General features: G+C 41.6%; 1 protein-coding gene across 2 annotated transcripts in view; it reads right to left on the bottom strand.

The window, feature by feature from the left end:
- Positions 1-1,027: 1,027 nt before the first annotated feature.
- The window catches only part of spen (spen family transcriptional repressor), a 32,438-nt gene continuing 13,525 nt past the window's right edge, over positions 1,028-19,940 (bottom strand). For both annotated transcript variants that reach the window (XM_077018399.1, XM_077018400.1), the window contains exons 4-15: positions 14,287-14,444; positions 13,907-14,107; positions 13,411-13,562; positions 13,060-13,185; positions 12,841-12,954; positions 12,649-12,762; positions 12,458-12,558; positions 4,770-12,363; positions 4,319-4,654; positions 3,978-4,172; positions 3,639-3,797; positions 1,028-2,959 (exon numbers count right to left, since the gene is read on the bottom strand). In XM_077018399.1, the coding sequence (XP_076874514.1) occupies positions 2,828-2,959; positions 3,639-3,797; positions 3,978-4,172; positions 4,319-4,654; positions 4,770-12,363; positions 12,458-12,558; positions 12,649-12,762; positions 12,841-12,954; positions 13,060-13,185; positions 13,411-13,562; positions 13,907-14,107; positions 14,287-14,444 (9,382 nt within the window). In that variant the 3' untranslated portion in view covers positions 1,028-2,827. The remainder of the gene's footprint in view (positions 2,960-3,638; positions 3,798-3,977; positions 4,173-4,318; positions 4,655-4,769; positions 12,364-12,457; positions 12,559-12,648; positions 12,763-12,840; positions 12,955-13,059; positions 13,186-13,410; positions 13,563-13,906; positions 14,108-14,286; positions 14,445-19,940) is intronic.

Here is a 19,940-nt window from a genome sequence, read left to right on the forward strand (position 1 = left end):
CTGCACTTGTAAAGCTGCTTTGTGACAACAACTGTTGTAAAAAGCGCTATATAAATAAATTTGATTTGATTTGATACCTCAAACAGAAACCTGAAATCAGAAATCTTACCCATGGCTGGATTGAACAGCACAGAGGCACTAATGGCAGAACAGGACCAAGCTCTGAACACAAGATCGATAGAGGCCAGGATATTCCACACCAGTAAGGACCCCAGATGCAGGTTGTGCAAAGATGCCCCTGAAAAAATCCAGCACATAATAGTTTAGATGCAAGATGTTTTTTTTATCAAACGCTAAACCAAATAGGTTTAAATAATAGATAAATAAATAAATAAATAGATAAATAACATCCCCCCTTAGATAAAGGTACAGATCCAGGGGTTCATAGGCGAAGGGTTTTATGGTAGACTGGGGTGCTGGTGCTGTCATCCTGTCACTGCTCGTGGTCACTCAAGTTTGTTGACAGTGCAGTGGACGGATGCCATTGTCTCAGAATGCCCCCAAGCCTATGTTACCTTCTGGTTCTGTCTTTTTTAGCTAGGCTGTAATAATTTAACTTAATGCCGGAGTTGCTGCCACACTCCAGAAATGTTTATAATTTTACCTGTCCTGTATATGTCCTCATACAGAGCTAAGCACTCACTCAGTAAGCAGGTACTCACTAAGCACTTCATCACTTGGGGCCATCTTCCTGGACCTTTTTGATGTTTAATCCTGGAAAGTGTCTCTGATGCTCACTAATCCTTGGCCTTTGTCCTCCTGCTTGTACAATTGATGTAATCCAAACCCAGCATCACAATGGTATTGCTGACCAATACATCTTCCATACAAGCCTGTACGTCTAGCAATCTTGGTTTGGTGAGCATGGGGCCGGCCCATCAGAGTTCATCTACCACAGTGAGCAATTGAAAACGCTGTGTGCATGTTCAACCTGTATAGATATACCAAATTGAGCTGATATTCAAAAGTACATAACGTACAGGACATAACAAAGATGCAATTTACTTTGAATAAAAAACTTTATGCAAACACTCAAAGGTCGAGAGTGACCATTTAATGATCTTTAGAAGTGTTAGCCAACATTTTTCTTTTTCGTTTTATACATTTTGAAATGTCCTCATAGAGGAACAGTGAAATACACTCAAAATAATGAAATACAAGGAAACAGACAATTTCTTTAGATGTGTTTTGCATTTTGGTGTTTGGATTTTAACCTGTTTATCAAAATTATAAGTGCGTTCAGCATACTCATGAGCTGTCAGTCTGCAGTCGGTATGCTCAGTCTGCAAGAGTGACACACATGGTTTCATTTCTGTATTACTCTTGGTTTTTTACTCTGGTTCTTCAGACGGTTTTGTTTTACAAAACAAAATAATCCTGAAAAAAGAGAAAATGTAGGACACACATGGCATAAATGAGTATTTACAACTTGGCTCAGAGAGACAGTGATAGTGAAAACAGACTTGTACACATTTCTTTACAGATTCCTTTTAACAAAGAATTATTGAAAAATTGCATGGCACAACTTAACACTAAGAGACATATCTGATAAGAGACCAAAAAAGGATACATGGGGTCGGGGGGGGGGAAGTAAAAATATTGAGAACACTTTCAGGAGTTGCATAAGAGAACCCCAATTAGAATAATCCTCATAGCACTTGTCTGAAAAAATAAAAATAGAGAAAGAGGTAGGGAACCACAAATATATAAAACAAGGCAAAGTGAAAGCAGAGCTCTAAAAGATCCAGTGATACGTACAAAGTCAAGTATTAAAATAATATCTGATTGATCTGATTGTTTAATTTTTTCTTTTCAAAAGATTTTGGCACTGAACTGATTCAGAAGACAATGCAATTCAGGCAACAACAATGAACATTATGGTTGATGGTAATGAGTTGTCCTGTTGTAACAGGAAATCCACAGGGTCTCCTGACTGGTTTGAAAGTATTCAAATATTTATAATATTTACATAGTCCAACTCCTCCCAGATCACCTCAAGTTTGAAACTGAAAGAGAAACATTTACATACAATCACCTATTGAGGCATCAAGTGTAAACTCTAACTCACAATAACTCCATTTAGCCAGTCCCTTTAGGAAAACACAGAATATACAACAAGTTGTTCTAAAAATGACATGAAGGAAATAGCTAACTGGTGGACAGGACACTAGATGTAGTATAAACAGATTTATCATACACCATTTTCAAACAGTTTTCAAATAAATTTCACAAAATGTTATTTCTCCAGCAGTTTTTTTTTCCATTTTCACACATGGCTGGTGGCAGAAGCATGTTAAAGTAATCTCCATCAAAATCTGTACAAAGTCCACATATTTAATTTCCATTTTTTAATTTCCCTAACATAGTGCAATGACTGATCTTGATACATCTTTTTTAAAAAATTAAAAAATAACAAATCACAATCATCATTTCAATGAAATAAAAAACAACTGTTTCTCAGTCCCATGTCTTTTTAACCATAAAAGATTTTTATCTTTAATGTGTTAAAAAAACACAAATACAAACCTTCAAAACTTCAGCAATGAAAACAGTAAAATGAATGATCAGAAAATTGATCATTGCAAATGTAGCTCCGTTTACTACCACACGCTCTCGACCGAGAGTTAAAAGGTTGAATGGAATCAACGAGTGAAGGATGGATTAAGGATCCGGTGAAAGAACGTAGGAGAACGAGTGTGTGACAGAGGAGGAGCTCGACCATCCAACACCGAGGAGTTTTCCTGAATGTTGTTCAGCTGGTGGTGTGATACTGTTTTTTTTTTTTTTGTTTTTTTTGGAGGGGGTCATGGGCTCCCCCTGTCTAGTCTTACACAGATGCAATAACGATCATGAGATGTGGGGAGATGCTGGAGATACTGTTGAGAAGGTCTGGAGCAAGGTGAGACAGGTGGCTCTCAGAAAACTCACAGGGAGGGAAAATTTGGACAACGTAGGCAGGCTACAGTGAAAAAGAAATATTTTTTGATCAGTTACAGTTCATATCATTGCCACAAGTGATTTGGAAATTACAAACTGTCTGACAGTATTGAAACCAGAATAAGGATTGAGCCAATATTCTGTTAAGATGTTATCTTATCAATACGTAACATTTAACAATACTGTGAATGTTTATCCATTAGTAATTTATAACTGAGGAGTTAAAAAAACTCCACATGGTGTTTGATGTAATCACTCTTATCCTGGAATCTTTCAACATACAAGCTGATGAGTGTGTGCTGAATGAAGAGCCGTGTGCTGAATGAAGAGCCGTGTGCTGAATGAAGGGCCGTGTGCTGAATGAAGGGCCGTGTGCTGAATGAAGGGCCGAGTGCTGAATGAAGGGCCGAGTGCTGAATGAAGGGCCGAGTGCTGAATGAAGGGCCGAGTGCTGAATGAAGGGCCGTGTGCTGAATGAAGGGCCGTGTGCTGAATGAAGGGCCGTGTGCTGAATGAAGGGCCGTGTGCTGAATGAAGGGCCGTGTGCTGAATGAAGGGCCGTGTGCTGAATGAAGAGCCGTGTGCTGAATGAAGAGCCGTGTGCTGAATGAAGAGCCGTGTGCTGAATGAAGAGCCGTGTGCTGAATGAAGAGCCGTGTGCTGAATGAAGAGCCGTGTGCTGCTGGTCCTGCTTCACTCACCTGATTGGAGCCTGGATTGGGAACATTGATAATCCCAGCAGCTTGTTTTGCCTGCAGGTATGTGATAAAACCTGTTTGCAGGGCGTGAGTCTGGTTAAGGACATCATCTTGGTCTAGTCCACAAGGTAATGCCAGAAGGAGGCAGTAATCACTCTCCATCTGAAAATACAACCAAAAACATTTCAGCGGTAAGTACAAAATATATAGTTTCCCTCTACTTTCCTAAATCATAAAGATTTACTGCTGCTTTAAAACCATGGACTTAGAATACAAGCTTTTCCACTTATTCCAAAAGTAATCATAGTTTAAAAAGTTGGCAATAGAAGTAAAACTACTTACAGTCATCCTCCTTGCAACTCCCTCAAGCTGAGAAGCCTCTAGACGCATTCTCTGCGCAATACGGAGAGGGGGACCTCCCTCTGGTGGTGGCAGTGACCGGTGAGCCAGGACGTTATTACCAGACACAAAGTGTAACTGGACAGCTGCACTATCATTCTTAAGTGCCAAGTGGCCTTGCCATACAATAGGATATTTCTGTTCAAAGAGAGAAAAACAAAGAAAGAAAAAGTTAGACCAAATGGAAATACATCTGAAGGTGCTCAAAAGGACGCAACATTTAAATATGTTTACTCCAATTACAACAATTAAAGCTAATATACACATATACATACTGAACCCACCTTCAAAAGTTGCACCATATCCACTGATGGGTGACCAGTACTTTCATTTTTAAATTCAGGTCGTATCTGAGATGACACTGATGAAGATAATGAAAGCTGCCTTGCCACAAGGTTCTGAGGTCCCTTCTGCACTGAAGGAGATAAATCCGATTTGGGCATAATGGCTGTTGGAGAGGTGTAAGAGGGTGAAGCAGCCTCACCCTGGATCCGGGATACATGAGATAAATCCATGGAGGCTGAATGCCTAATATGCGAGATGTCAAGTTTTGGGTCACCAACTGGCCCGCCAGATGAGGTGTGGGTAACCTTGGGTCTGTGCTCACCGTCTTGAATCCCCTAATAAAGACAATTAATACATACATTTTTCAATGCAGTGAAATCTGCTGACAATGCATAATGTATGCATTTTTATTTTATACAACCGTCATCACAATTTTAACATAGGTCTCACCTGAGATGGAGTGATGCCACGACTGGCCATGTTAATTCCAATTACTGAGTGACTAGGCAATTGTGAATGAAAGCCACGAAGTTCTCTATAATACTCAGGTATCGGGCCTGTATTGCCAGCATGCAACAGTTGTACGCCTTGAGGAGATATCACAGAGCCGGGGGAACGACTAATCAGTCTACTCTCTGAATGAGGAGAACGTGGCATCTTCATCTCCAGTGCTTTTGGTGGCTCTCTCAAAGTCTGTGGAGGACTCTTAATAACAGGGGGAGTTTTGGAGGAAGATGGGGAGATGTGTGAGGAAGATGACACTACAGGAGGTTCTGGCGTGTGTGCGCGATGGGCTTCGACAGTTCCTGGGTGGTCTTTTAACTGTTGGTGCATAAGTATACGCACATCTCTGTTGTACTGATCTAGTCGCAGTCCACCGTGATGCATCCCTTTGTATTCAGGCTGCACAACCATTACGTCTGACTGTAACTGGGGAACCGAGGGCCTCCGAGCTCCCTGGTGGAAGAGTCGAACATCATCCTCACATGGTCCGCTCACCTGGCCAGCAGCAGGTGGACCTGCATGTGACTTAAGAAGCATATCTCTGATAACTGCTGACTGGGCTGTGGTGGAACACTGTTGAAGACCAGATCGAGGGGAGGAGTCAGAATCTGTACGTATTCCAAAGTTAATTCCAGACAGTGGTGGACTATTCATTCTGACACTTCCTTGAGATAAATGACCAATAGCTACCGACTGTGTGGCACTATGAGGAGGCATGATGACCGACTGCTCAGGGTGATGTACATTTGTCACATACTGAGACTTTTGCCCACTTGGGCCCAAGACTACTGAGGTACTAGGTGGACACACTTTAGAGAATGGCACAGTTGCATTGCCTGATGTCCTTGGAGAGTGTGACTCTTGCTTTGGATGACAGACCAATCTGTCGTTGGGAGTAACAGCGCTTGAAATGTGACCACCTGCCAAAGAGGAGGGATGCGAACTTAAAACCGAGCTCTGATTGAAGGCCTGGGGTTGTTTGACATCAGCTTTCACTGCAACAGATTCAGTGACTGATGCTTTTTTGGTGTGCTGTTGCTGCAAAATAGACTGATTAAATCTCAGGATCTGAGGACTGGTACCTGGCTGTTGGAATGTTTTCACTGTGGCATTGTGGGGACTGGTGTGATAGGATGATTCGGATTTGTCATAAACAGGACCTTCTCGTTTTATGGAGGAAATCACAGGCTGGGCATTGAAACTTTGACCGCTTAATATAGCACCCGTGTGTCCTTGGCTTGTAGGTGTCTGGGATCCCTTAGGAGTAGATGGCTGAGGTATAAGTGGCTCCTGTTTGATCTGAGATTTTGAAACAGACTGTTGAAATTCAATGTCAACTGCGCTGGCTGGTGGGATCTGACTAATTTTGGCCACAATTCGCTGAGGTCCCTCTGTCTTTTGTCCTGAATAGCTCAGTACCATCACACCCTCTGATGTGTTTACCCTCAAACCAGAACCCGGGCCTGCGTTACTTGACATGTTATCAGAAGCAGGTCGTCCTTCTTCCGACACAGGGAGTCCGTGGTACCTGCTATTCTCATTGATACCTAAACGATATTTCTGCTTGGGCTGAGAGAGTGCTGAGCTGCGGTTGCTCAAAGAGATACGAGGAGTGTCGTCAAAATCAAAAGGCATGGGAATCCGACTAATGACTGAGGTAGCAGTGGAAGAGATAACTGAATTTCCCATTTTCTCTTTGAAGCTCTGTAGAGTATCAGTGGGCTGTGGCGGTGGTAGCTGGGGAGGCGTCATTTGAGGAGTAACAGGAGTTATGGGGCTTGGTTTATCTTCAGTTAGTGAAGACTTTATCACAGGTGAATTTTCATTCTGTGACATTCGAGGGTCCGCTAATGTAGTTGTGAGCACTGTGCTTGGGACAGCACTGCTGTTTGAAGCAGATACATATTTTGGTTCCATTAGGATCTTTCTTAAGGTGCTAGAACTGGGATCAATATCAGAAGCTTTTGTATCAGGCGGAATTGGAGGATTTGCTGTGGGTCCCCCTCCTGCTACAGCTGATGCAGATGTAGCCACAGTTGATTGGGATATATGAAGTACTCCTTTCTCCTCTGTCCTGTTTCTCCAGTCTGGGGTTGTTAGAGGTACCTTTGCTGAACGAGCTTGTGTTGCACCGAGTCGTGCTAAAGGTGGGGTACGTGCTGGAGCTATTGGTTCTGAGCATGGTTCTGACGACCTAAAATACAAAGAACTATTACTTCCAGAATGAAAGGCAGATTCTTGGGGTTCAGGCTGGTCTGTAACAGGCTGTTCTGCCTCTTTTGGGGTGTCCAGAGTCACTGCTGATGTCACGTCATGTTTACATGCAGCAGCAACAGTGACCACGGCAGCTGCTGCTGACGATGTAGCTGCTTTGGGGTTGGCAGTTTGAATATCTTCAGGAATGGACTCTGGCAGTTTAACCGCAGCACATTCAACCTCAAATCCCGTGTCTGCCGTCATATCCATTCTTTTGTTTGCAAAAACCCTTCGACCTTTGGATTTCTTTGGTGTTTTAGGCCGTGTTCCTCCTCCCTTCTTAGGGATCCCAGAAGATGGACCTTCAGAAACATCTCTTGGGTCGGAGGACTTTAAATCAGAAGCCAAAATACTACTTGGCTGAGAATCTATAATGTTTTTTATTGCCAGGTCTGTCTCTGGTTCCGTAACCTCACTTGCTGCAGGCAAAACCAGTGGATCCGATGATGTGGGAAGAAGTGCAGTGTATGTAGGAAGAGCTTGAAATCCATCTGTATCAGCAGAAATATCCTCTGCAGTAATTGAATCAATTGCAGCAGCAAGCTCAGTTTCACTCGCAGGATTAGCTGGTTTTTCAACCTCGGTTTCATCTTCAGGCTCTGCTGGAACGGGCTGTATTACAGCGGGGGGTTGAGGAGATGGTTCTTTGTAGGACTGTGGTGGGTGCTCAACTGCTAGTTTAGAAATATTTTCCACTGCCCTTTCAAGCTCCATCTGGCGAGCAAACAAGTCAGCCTCCGACTCAGCAGGAAGCTCTGCGTCTGACAGAGCGTCTTCCCTCTCATCTGTGCTAAGATCATCTACTTCTCTGAAGTGGTTTGGGGTTCTGGACTCTTCTTTAATGGATACCTCTGCTGTATTCTTTATGGCAGAATCTTGACAATTGGCGCCGTCTTCATCTCCAGACTGTAGCCCATCTTTAACTGCGTCTCCACTGAGATTAATGACAAGCTTTTTCAAACTGATTGAATTATCATTAGGAAGTGTTTTGTTGTTGCGCGTCAATCTTGGTACCTTCCCCTTCACACACTTATCAGACGGCTGTGCTTTTTCTATGGAATCAATCTCGGATTTCTCGTCCATTTTTTCCACAGTACATTTTCTCTCAGAATGTTTAGGTTCTTTGTCTCTTTTAGAGCTAATTTGTGGTTTTGTGCCTGGAAGTGTATTTGCAGTTTGTGAGAGATTCTCATCTTTTGCTTTAGTGTGAGGCTCTAAGATTTCAGGAACATCACCTTGACTGGATACTGTACTGTCTGGCAGTTTCTCCGTTTTGGCTGCTTTCCTGTTCTGTCCCGCTCTCAATACTGACTGCACCTTTTGAGAACGAGGAGAGCGCCAGCCCTCTGCAGCCTTCATAACTTCACCACTGCTCGCTGACTCTTTGCTATCCGTGTCTTCACCCTCAGAAATTTTGGTCGGCTCCCCCTTCATTGGAGACGCATCATCTCTTTTACGTATTTTGGGTGGGCGACCTCTTCTTGTGTTAACTGGCGTAGTCAATGCATCCTGTTGTACACATTCTTTATCAGCAACACGCTTCCGCATGGAACGAGAGGATTCAGCGAGTTCTTTGCCTGGCTGTTGAAGTGTATCATCCTCATGGGGTGTGGCGTAGACAGAACGAACATTTCTGCGTTGCCGTGTCCTGCCATGGGGCAAGCCTATGTCACCGGATTGCTCCAGATCTGTTGCACGAACAGGAGATTTGGACGTGTTTTTAGTATCAGCTACGCCTTTGGTGGCCTCTCCTCGTGGTGATGATGCCCTTTTCAGCTTCTCTCTGTCAATGCGTTCACTCTTTCGTATAGCTGGTTTCTCGTTGTTGGCTAGTTGAGCCGGCAGTGTAGATATCACTACTGTTGGGTTTGCTTTAGCTTTTTTATTTTTTGGTTGTTTCCGAGCTGGTTGTGTTGGCTCAACCTCAGGTTCGTTGATTGCAAATTGGATTTTCAAAGATGACTCCATATTTTCAAGAGGATTATGGTCAAGATGCTCTGTGTTGTTTTCTGGAAGCTTTATCTTAAGAATCTCTCTTGCATCTTCAAACTTGAAACTTGGTGACATGGCAGGATCAGGCCCTGGCTCTAAGTGAATTAAGGAGGCACCCGGGGTGGGAGGTTTCACGTCAAGACTCTGCACTTCCGTTTGTGTATTTACAGCCGTTTGTTTTGGTTCACAGAAGTCCTTATTATGCTCTACTTCAACTGAGTCCTTGTTTGTCACAGTTGGTGTACTCAGCGTTACAGTTGTTTTAATGACATTCATTGGACTGGACAGTTGAGTGGAATCTGTCTGAAGATCTTCTAATTGTTCATCTACTATTGGTAAAACAGATAACTCTGTTGATGTAGTTGGAGAAGCAGTCTTATCCTGTACAGTAGCCTCTACGGGGCTGTGGAAAGGGAGCGATGCTGTTGCCGAAGGACTCCCCAATTTAAATCCAAGTACATCAGGGGCATTAGGAGACTGGACTTGTTTTTGATCAGGCGTCATTTTTTTCTCAACTATTTCAGCCATAGATACTTTGTCAGTTATATGAGTTTCTTGGTCTTTTTTCTGCTGTAACTCCAAAAAGCGGTTATGGAAAAGCACTATAGGCTCTGCTGAAAGGTCTGCACCTCCAGGCCCAGGTCTTTCAATAGTGACACTGGACCTACCATTATCTCCATCCTTTCCAACCTCTGGATCAGGGTCTTTGCGTTCAAGATGTCGAAGGCGTCTTGAGTCCTGCTCAAAAATAGAGCTGTGAAGAAAACGAGAGGCAAATAGCTCCTGCCGTTCCTGTTCCTCTGGTTTGGAGTCTTTTTTGACATCAAGCTTTCCTTCCGAGTCTGACCGAATTTTCTTTTTCTTCATATACCAGGAAGGAATGGGCCTTGGTGTGGGCTCAATTTTCTCCTTGTCAGTGCTATTTCGAAAACTTGGAAACGTTGACTCATAGCCAAGGAAAGACCAATTATCTTCCCTCGAAGAAGACAAAGACTTAGCACGCTCAAGCAAGGCTTTTGTATCTGGTGTTATTGTTTTGTCCAGGGCAAATTCATAGAACTTATTTTTTTCTAGGGAACATGAGAGCCTTCCCTCATGTTCTATTTTTAATGCCGTGTCCAACTTTGGTGACAGATGTGTAATATCTCCTGTATCATCATCAGAGTCTGACTGCACCTCTCCAGGCTCCAGCTCACGTACCAGGCGCTTTCTAATGCTGTCACGGTTCACAATGCTGCTAGGAAAGGTCATTTCAGCTTTCATTGTGTCCTGTCTTCTCTCCCTACACAAAACCTCTTCCCCAACCAATGACGTTTTAGCCTTGAATAACTCAGCATCCGCAACACGATTGTCATCATTGGATTTGAAGTCATCTAAATGGGAGCTCTCTTTGTTTTCTGTTTTTAGTGAGACTTTTGCGTCTTTGTCAGCCACCAAATGCAATGTGTCAGCAGACATCTCCTTTTCAACCAATACAGGGGTGAATCCACTTTCAGACTCATCCATTAATTGTTTGGAACTGTTGCTGAAATCATAATCAAATGTCTCAGAGTCCTTTCGCTTGAAGGGAGGCGAGTCTCCAGTGACATCCTGGGGTGGTTTACCCACCTCGTGTAGAAGGCTTCGATGATCAAATTCCTCTGTATCAGTGCTGGGTGTAGTTTCAGTTTTTTCTGATTTGGTACACTCTTGCAGATGCTGCTGCAGACGACGGTTTTGCTCCATTTGTTTTCTACAGCTCTGTGAGTGATCAATGTCAAAGAGCAACCTTTCTTCACAGTCTACTGACTTTTTATCATGCAATGCAGAGTGTCCTTCAAATTCAGTACAGTGATGTTCTTTTGAGCAGTCCACGTCTATGTTTCCATCTTCGGACATTGGGTCTGTTGCCTGCCCTGTTGGTTCTCCAAGTTGATACTGAATGTCTAGGCCTTGACCAAGATCTCTGCTTGCTTCAGAGTCTGGTCCTTTGCTTGTGTTGCTTAAAATAACCAGTTTCTCTGGCTTAGCATTTATGTTCTCTCGCATAAACATCACCATTTGAGGCAGTTTCCTGTCCTCTTCCATCCCCTTTGACAAATTACAATCACCCAGTCTCTTCAGACCAAGTCTCACTTCATCTTCCTCCTGGGCTTTCTTCAAGTGATTACTTTTCCCAACTCCTTCCTCAAAACGCCTCTTCCGAGCTGCTAAGCGATCAGTATCCACAGAGGAGTTGATCATTTCAAATGCAGGATCCACTTTAAGGTATTTCCTGACTTTGCTTTTGCCTTCTTTGTCCACAAGCTCCATCTGATTAATCAAACATTTGTCTTTGGGAACTTTTCCATGTTTAAGGACCTCTCTATTTTGAGGTTCTATTCGTAGGGATATATTCTTTTGGTCAGCTGAGGGAGGTGCAGGTGGAGATTTGACAGGTTCACCGGCAACCTTCCCTCTTTGTCTCTCAATTATTACATGGTCCACTAACTTTCCTTCTTTTTCTTTGACACGTGTCAGCTGGACAACACAAGGCGGAAGAGCCAGGCTTCCTTTCCCACAGTCATTTTCCTTGACCAGTAACTTGTTTGAACTACGCTGAGCTGCATCAGGGCTAGCCTCCCTGTCAGGCTCGGGGTCTGTCTCAGATGATGGAACACTTGAAGAAGCAAGTTTTAACTTCTTTATCTTTTGCTTCTCATTTCTTTCCTTATCTCCTTTATCCTTGCGCCCAATACGCTTTTCCACTGCACTTCCACGCTCAGCTTCAAAGAGTGGCCTTTCTTTGTCAAGTTTATCACTCTTATTGTACCGTTCCAAACGAATTCTGTCTGGCTTTTCAAAGCGTGGTGGCGAAATTGAGCTGCAGCTGCCACTTCGCTCAGAAGAGCGACTGTAAATATGATGCTCAGAGTCACTAGGTAGACGTTCAGAGAGGGAGGGGGACGCAGCCGGACTAGCGGGACGACGGGGGTGAGACGGGCTTTGGCCGTGTTCGACAGTCCTGCGACCGTGCTCGCGTTCTCGATCCGTTTCAAAGCGCTCTCTGTCCCGATCACGTTCTCGCTGCATGTAGCTGTATTTCCGAATGTCTTGCTCATAAGGGTCTCTGTACTCCCTGTATTCACGGGGCTCTTCATAATACCGTGGGTCATAGTAGTCTGTGGCGTAGGGATCCCATTCTGTGTAAAACTCCCGACTTCTGGCAGGATACTTGCGACGCGGATCCTCTGTGTAGGTTCCAGGAGTTCTCACATTTTCATAATACACCCGCTCAGTGGAGAATTCATGATATGGCGGCCTGCGCTCATCTCTGTCAGAGGGGAAAAGAAAGTGCAATGAATTATGTCAGGAAAAACAATAAACATAATGACTTTACAATGATTAATGCAAAAAACACAACTAACCGACGTTCAGAGAGAATATCATAAAAATCTCTGATGTCCTGTCCAGATGCCTGCATTGAACGATAGAAAGCCATCTGACTTTCATAGTTAGCAAAGTCAACCTGAAAAGTAATATTGACAATTCTTGAAATCAATGAAAGAACAGAGAAAGCCAATTTAATGAAGGGAAAAAAGCCATTTGTTTTGTATACCTTAATTTTGTTACCCCCAATCTTCCAACCCTTTGTTTCCTTTACTGCTGCCTGTGCACACTCTATATTATTATACAAAATAAGGGCCATTCCCTTTAATCTGTCAAATACGACCTAGTGATGAGAGAAAATAATAATCAGAGTTATGTCACAAACATGCAGGAATTAATTTAAATGAGGACAAACACAAACCTTAATAACATGTCCATAACGGCAAAAGTGTCGTGTGAGATACTGTTCTGTAATGTTAGATGCCAGGCCATCCAACCATACACATGTGGTGGGCATACTTTTACCAAATCCCAACTGTAGAGCACACACAAAAATAAACATTACAATATACAGACACAGTATGCAGTATATCAAGTTTATTTCAGTAATATAGTAGGCTACACATATTTATATTCTTACCTTTAACCTATTGTTCCCAAGGTATTCCCCATCCATTTTCTTTATTGCTTTACAGACGCTAGCAATATCACAATACTGTAGAAAGGCATACTGTGGGGCCCCATTTACCTTCTTTATATCAATATCCTATTAAATATGGGCAAAACACATTAAAACATTACACAGTATTTAAGACTTTAATATAGCTGTGAGCACCTAAGGCAAAAACATCTTCATATCATTCTAACATAATAGGGATTTGGACCCATAAGATTGTTAATCTTGTAAAGATTGTAAAGCTGCTTTGTGACAACATGTGTTGTGAAAAGCGCTATACAAATAAATTTGACTTGACTTGACTTGATAACTTACAACTATTTCCCCAAAGCGCTGAAAAATGTTAAGCAGATCATGGTAGGTTGTGGTCTTCTCTAAATTTCCAATGAAGAGCGTCCGTGTAGCTTTTGGGTGGAATTCATCAATGCGTTCATCCAGTGGCCGAAACTCATTCTCACTCTCTGTCTCTATAAAGAAACACAACATTTGAGGAATTGGTAAGACTGGCAATAAGGTCCTATCTCTTGCCCCATATATCAAAAATCATGGGCACACAATCACAAAAATGTGATTTGCTGCATATACTTTAGTGGTGAATCTCCATAAAGTTAGTTTTTAGTACAAAAAGTTATTTGTATGTGCCCAGACGTTGCTAAAACAAATAGTACAAAATTATGTACTATTAAAACCCCGCCCAAATTTTTTATCTGCACTTGAAGTGAATTCAATTCCTAAACAATGAAAGAATGAACGTTGATAGAATACAGTGAATATAATTTTTTCATAGCCAAGTAATAAGATTTTAACTAACCAGGGCCAGTCCAAGCAGTTACATCAATTTGCATCCCAAAAAAGAGCTTCCCCTTCGATGCACTAAGAGCTTTCTCCTGGTCCTCTTGCTGGCGGAAGAAGACAAGACCGTATCGTTCTTCAGACGCTCCATGAATCTGCACAGATGTCACTTTTCCGTGCTTTTTAAACTCGTGGAATAGACCATCTTTCAGGCTTGTATCTGAAATTTACAGAAGACATTCAGATGTCATTCAGATCGACACACTTTACGAAGCTGGAAAAAAAAAAAAACAAACAACAACAAAAAAACCCCAGTAATTAAAATTCTTAAAACTGTCACAAAAAGAGAAAAACAAAACCATGAATCATTAAGCAATCTCACAGTAAGCAGAAGTTTACCTGTTGAACGGACAGGGAGGTTTTGCACCTTGATACCAAAACTCTTACGGGGTTCATCTTTGTCCAACGGGGGCAGGGTTTGGGAGGAAGGAGCTGGGACTGCAGCCGACTGGACGGACCGAGCTGGGGACTCATCACTGGAGCTGCTACTGGATTCACTGGCAACAGAGCACAATCCATAAAAAAGATTAAATGCAAGTGTTTAGTTTCAACTGTCTTTTCATCTTCTTTCTAATGATCTTCAATTATTTTGCTAAAACAGCAAATCGAAGGGATCCAGATACAATACACAAGCCTCTCATGACAAAAGTCAACCCATTACATACTAGACCTTCTTACACTTAGGACGGTTCTCAATCATTTGAAGAACTGGCCAATTTTGAGCAGGGGGATGACTTGTAAATCACTCCTAGATCAGGCAATAAAAGTGCAGTGCATACCATGTGGATTGTAATGCATTTTAATACCTCCGTGTGGCACTATTTCTAAAGATATGAAAAAGCAGGAGCTTTCATACAAAACACAAAAATTGGGCAATTTCACAAAAGTTGGCTCAGTGTGTATTTCAGATTTATCATTGCAATTTCTCAGTGACGTAACACAGAAAATGCTGCTGATGAGATATAGGAAGTAAATAAAATTGTGGTGATAGTAATGTGTTGAAGTTAATAAAACAAAACAATAGTGTAAACCTTATTTAGTAATAATAATAACGGTGCTGCTGCTGATGATAACGATGATGAACTTCTGTTTTTTTATTAAATAAAATTAAAACATATGAGGCCAAATCAGCATTAATCTGTGTAACTAAGAAAACATGTGGAATTTTCATAGTGGCCCATCCTCACCAAGTTCAAATACATCATATATATCAAATATATCAACTAGCTTGACAAATATATTTGTGGTAGGACTGTCATTTGGAAAATGCTATTAACCAAAGCCAGTTCTGATCTTAATATCCCTGTATTATGAGTACAACACAAATACAGTGGGAATCGTAAGGTGAGCTGTATGTATCTGCACAGTTTTCTTTCAGACACTGTAGGAACAGGCCATTAAACACTGACAGTGTCAGTGTGAACGAGGACCACAATCTCCCATGAGGACCAAGCTAAACATATTGAAGATTTTAGCATGTACTCAGTAAACTGTGTGATTTGAATTGCAAGGTGTTGAACACTGGCAGAGGGTTGGTCATCATTTCAGGTTTCTTCAAATTTACCTGAGCAATCCTTTTTTTAAAAATTTTTAAATAACATGGAAGAGTGCACAAGAGGAAAAAAAGAAAAGGCTCTGAAAGAAAAGTTACTAGGTGGTCCTCACTGAAGTCCAACATCCCAGTGATAATAAAACAACCTCTCATGACAAAAAAGGTTAATACCCTAAAAGTAAGATTAGTACAAATATGATTCATAGAAGTCATTTTGGGAACTACTAAACTGCTAAGTTCACTCTTATTCACTTGCCAATTTAAAATAAAAATAAGGAGTAATAAATTCACAAGTTTATATACAGTATACATTAGTCAAAAAGAAAGAAAGAAACAGTCCCCATCTTAATTCATCAGTGCTTCTCTAAAGATTCTATACTGTGATACGTGTGCCTGAGCATGAATTATTAACAGTGAACAGTCATGCCTGTATTCAGTTATTCACTTGGTTTTCTTTTGTCACTTTACATCTCAGCACTGCCTCCACCCAGCCCCCCCCCCAGCCCCCCCCCCCCCCCCCCGCGCTCTCTCTCTCTCTCTCTCTCTCTCGACAGACGCTGGGTTGTGGGAGTGGGCACAGAGCCAGCAGTGGCTAGAAATTTCCAGTTCCAACTGGATCCCACGGGGGTGGGGCGACTTCACACCCACACTGCAGAAGTGGGCAGGAAGAAAATAAAATACACAGGTCCATCATACCTTACAGTTTCCTGGCACATGGCAGCAATTTCTTAAGTAGCTGCAGTGAGGTCCAAATTTAACAAATTTAATTTGCCAAAGAGGTTCATCAATGTCAATTAATTCAATAGCAAATTATTTTATTTAAAATGGGAGAAAAACATTGTTGTTTTTGTGTGTGTAATTGCATTTGGGCATTTGTATAACAGTAATAGAATACACAATCTTACAGATTCACAAACTACACATCTGAGATACCTCATCATCAAAAAAAAAAATCTTGCAGTCTGTTGTGAACTGAAGCTACATACATTTAAATAACAATGACGAAAGACAACAGCTTTGAGACCTCCACTGTGGTTATTTTTTTTGCCACACTGATTCATGATTTTTAATTTAGAGCTCTGTATGCACAAGTGCATGATGCTTCATTTCAGTGGGTTGGGGGAATAAATAGCACGGGCTGCTCTGAAATCCCAGGTAATGATGTACAATGTACAGGTACAATGATGCATCCAACTTGCTTAAGAATTTTCGCTCTACAAGCATTTGGAGCAAGCACAATTTATGCTCAAATGCACAATTAATACATTAGCCACATACAACAGACACAGACAAGATTGTTGTAACAATCATATACCAGCATTGATATCACTACTTAAATTCCATTAATGAATTCCATTTAGGGTTTCATGAGAACTCATGAATCTGCATACATTAATTGTGGACATCAAAATCTAACCCAAGTGGAACCCTTTTGTTGAAATTGTTCATGCATTTCAGAATAGAGGATTCATCACATAATGGATACACACTGATGAGTCAAAAGCCATGGGAAGTTGTATTGTTGGGACCCCCTCTAACCCTAAACCTAACTCCACACGGCATCAGTTGCACAAGTGGACAGAAGATGTCTGCAGGGATGTTGAGACATGCTGTCTGCTATCCCGTACCGCTATCCAATGTATTTTGGCACATCAGTGTATTTAATGCTATCTTGGAATCCTACTCAGAGGTAAAATGCCCAAGAGGATTTTTACAATATTTTTTTTCCATCAATGACATTTATAGTGCCATTGATGCAATGCACCAATACTATTGGAGTGCTCCTTAATATCAAGCTTTTAACAGTGCCTCTTTGCAAAGACTTTCATTTTTACACTAAATGTGAGTGAGTGAGTGAGTGAGTGAGTGAGTGAGTGAGTGAGTGAGTGAGTGAGTGAGTTACAAGCCAGGTCCATGAGGCTCGACAACTAAAAAAGTCAGTTCACTGCTTCACCAGTGAAAACAAAAATAATCAAAAAAAGGTTAATAATTATAATCATTTTTATTCATCTCTACAGTACAGGACACAGGTGTCCAACAAAAAAGACATTTTGTCCACAATTTTGGAGGTATACTGCCATGTTACGTCAAAATATGGATAATAAAGCCCATTATGGTTTTCCCATTTCAGAATAAAGAATGGCTCACATTTCCCCTGTTCTGATTTATTGCACAAACTAAGCGATATTTTCAAAGCACAGGGTCTGAGTGCAGACATACTAAGTGTGTTCACAGTGTACACAGATGAAATGAGCCTTGTGTTCCTTTTTCAGCACTGGAAATAAATATTAATGTTTTTATTCATAAATACATTTGAGGCTACTGTGAGAGATGCAAAGCAAAATGGCTGGACCATATGAGGAAAATGACCACATTATATTTAAAGTATTTTTTATGATACATACAGTACTTTGCACAGGTTTTAGGAGGGAGTGGAAAATTCTGCTTAAGAATGCTTTCAAAAATACAAGTGTTAGTTTAAATGCAAATTGGGTGAACAAAAGATAAATCTAAAGCAAATCAATATTTGGTGTGACCACCCTATGCCTTCAAAACAGCATAGATTCTTCCAGGCACACAGTTTCTGAAGGAACCCAGCAGGGAGGTTCTTCCAAACATCATGGGGCTAACCACAGATCACTGTGAATGTAGGCTTGCTCAAACCCTTCTGTCTCTTCATATAATTCCAGACAGACCCGTTGATGTTGAGATCAGCGTTCTGTAGGGACCATATAATCACTTTCAGGACTCCTTGTTTTTCGTTATACTGAAGACTGTTCTTAATGACATTGGCTGTATGTTTGGGGTTATAGCCCTGGTGTAGAATAAATTTGGAGCCAATTTGATGCCTCCCCGATGGAATTGCCTGATGAATAGGTATATGCCCATACTTCTCAGCATTGAGGACCCCATTTATTAATCCTAACCAAATCCCCAACTTCATCTGGTGAAATGCAGCCCCAAACCTCTGAGGATGCTCCACTATGCTTCACTGTTGCCTGCAGACACTGTTGCCTCATTATAGTACCAATCCATTGCTTTTTAATAAACAAACTACATTATGTTACATATTTTCAAAGCTAAATATATATAAAAAATGACTTATCACTCCAGAGCACCTGCTGCACCCCTGTTCCTGTTAACAGTTCAGTCACTTGGCCTTGTTTCCACATAACAGTTGTGACGTTTTGGCCACAATCTCTCCATGAAGACCACTTGTGGCCAGACCTCTCCAGACGGTATATGGGTGTACCTGGGTGGCACGTGACTCTGCCAGTCCTCCGCTAATGAAACATCTTCCAATTTCCAAATATGATGCATCTTTCACACCTGCCTAAAACATTTGCACAGTACTGTATGTCAGACATGGGAACAAGTCACTAAGTTGCAAGTAACAAGTAAGTCTCAAGTCTTCACAATCAAGTCCTTGTAAAAGTAAATTTCCGACCCTTGAGTTATAACATCCCAGCTAGCTAGCTAACCGTTATAGCATTATGTGAAATATACATAGCAGAGACATTTGAGGCTGCACAAAGTTTGAAGTGGCTGCATCTCCATCTCTTATCCTGACTCCACACGTCTTGCAGGTCACAGTTCTTCTTTTATTCACAACAGCATAATATTTATAATTGAACAGGATAATTTTTGGGAGCATGTTGCTTGTCCTCTCTGCACAAATTCAACGCTCCCCCCCCCCCCCCACGATTGGTTACGGATAAACTGAGCTGTGCAGTTCACATTTTACGGCACCATTTAATACAAAATGATCCAGTTATGTGATTCTATATTACTTATTTATTATGTTAAAATAAGGATTTCAAGTCTCTTCAAGTCTTAAAGCTCAAGTCCGATTCCAAGAAAAGGTAAAGTCCAAGTCAGTAAAGGTAAAGTCCAAGTCCAAGTCAGTAAAGGTAAAGTCTAAGTCAAGTCGCAAGACTTTCCGTGATGTTGTCGAGTCAAGTCACTAGTCATCAGTTAAGTGACTCGAGTTGCTGTATACCAGGGGTGCACAACATACGGCCCGCGCGCCGGTTGATAAATAATTTGGCCCGCCTTCTGGCTTCGTGCCTGAATTTGAACGACTAACCAACAGTGTTGTTTTTTGGGCTACTTTTTAGTTGGGCTACCGCGGGAGTAAGTAAACATAAGAAAATTGATCGCGACATAATTTGTCTCCATTTCACACTACTCGCCGCCACCCCCTCAACAATTTAAACTCGCCGCCACCCGCCACCCTCCCCTCAACAATTTAAACTCACCCCGCCACCCCCCCACTCAACAATTTGCGCCCTTCAAGCAGCTTTACATTTCATTTTAGCCCTGCTGTATACAGTGACACACATCTGCTGTATGTACTGTGATATTAAGTTTTGGATTTTCAGAAATTGACTACAATGCACCATCAAAGCACAATTTTTTTAAACTGAAGTTTAAAATAAGG

Source organism: Brachyhypopomus gauderio, chromosome 10, assembly GCF_052324685.1.
Source record: "Brachyhypopomus gauderio isolate BG-103 chromosome 10, BGAUD_0.2, whole genome shotgun sequence".
In the NCBI taxonomy this organism is placed as follows: domain Eukaryota; kingdom Metazoa; phylum Chordata; class Actinopteri; order Gymnotiformes; family Hypopomidae; genus Brachyhypopomus; species Brachyhypopomus gauderio.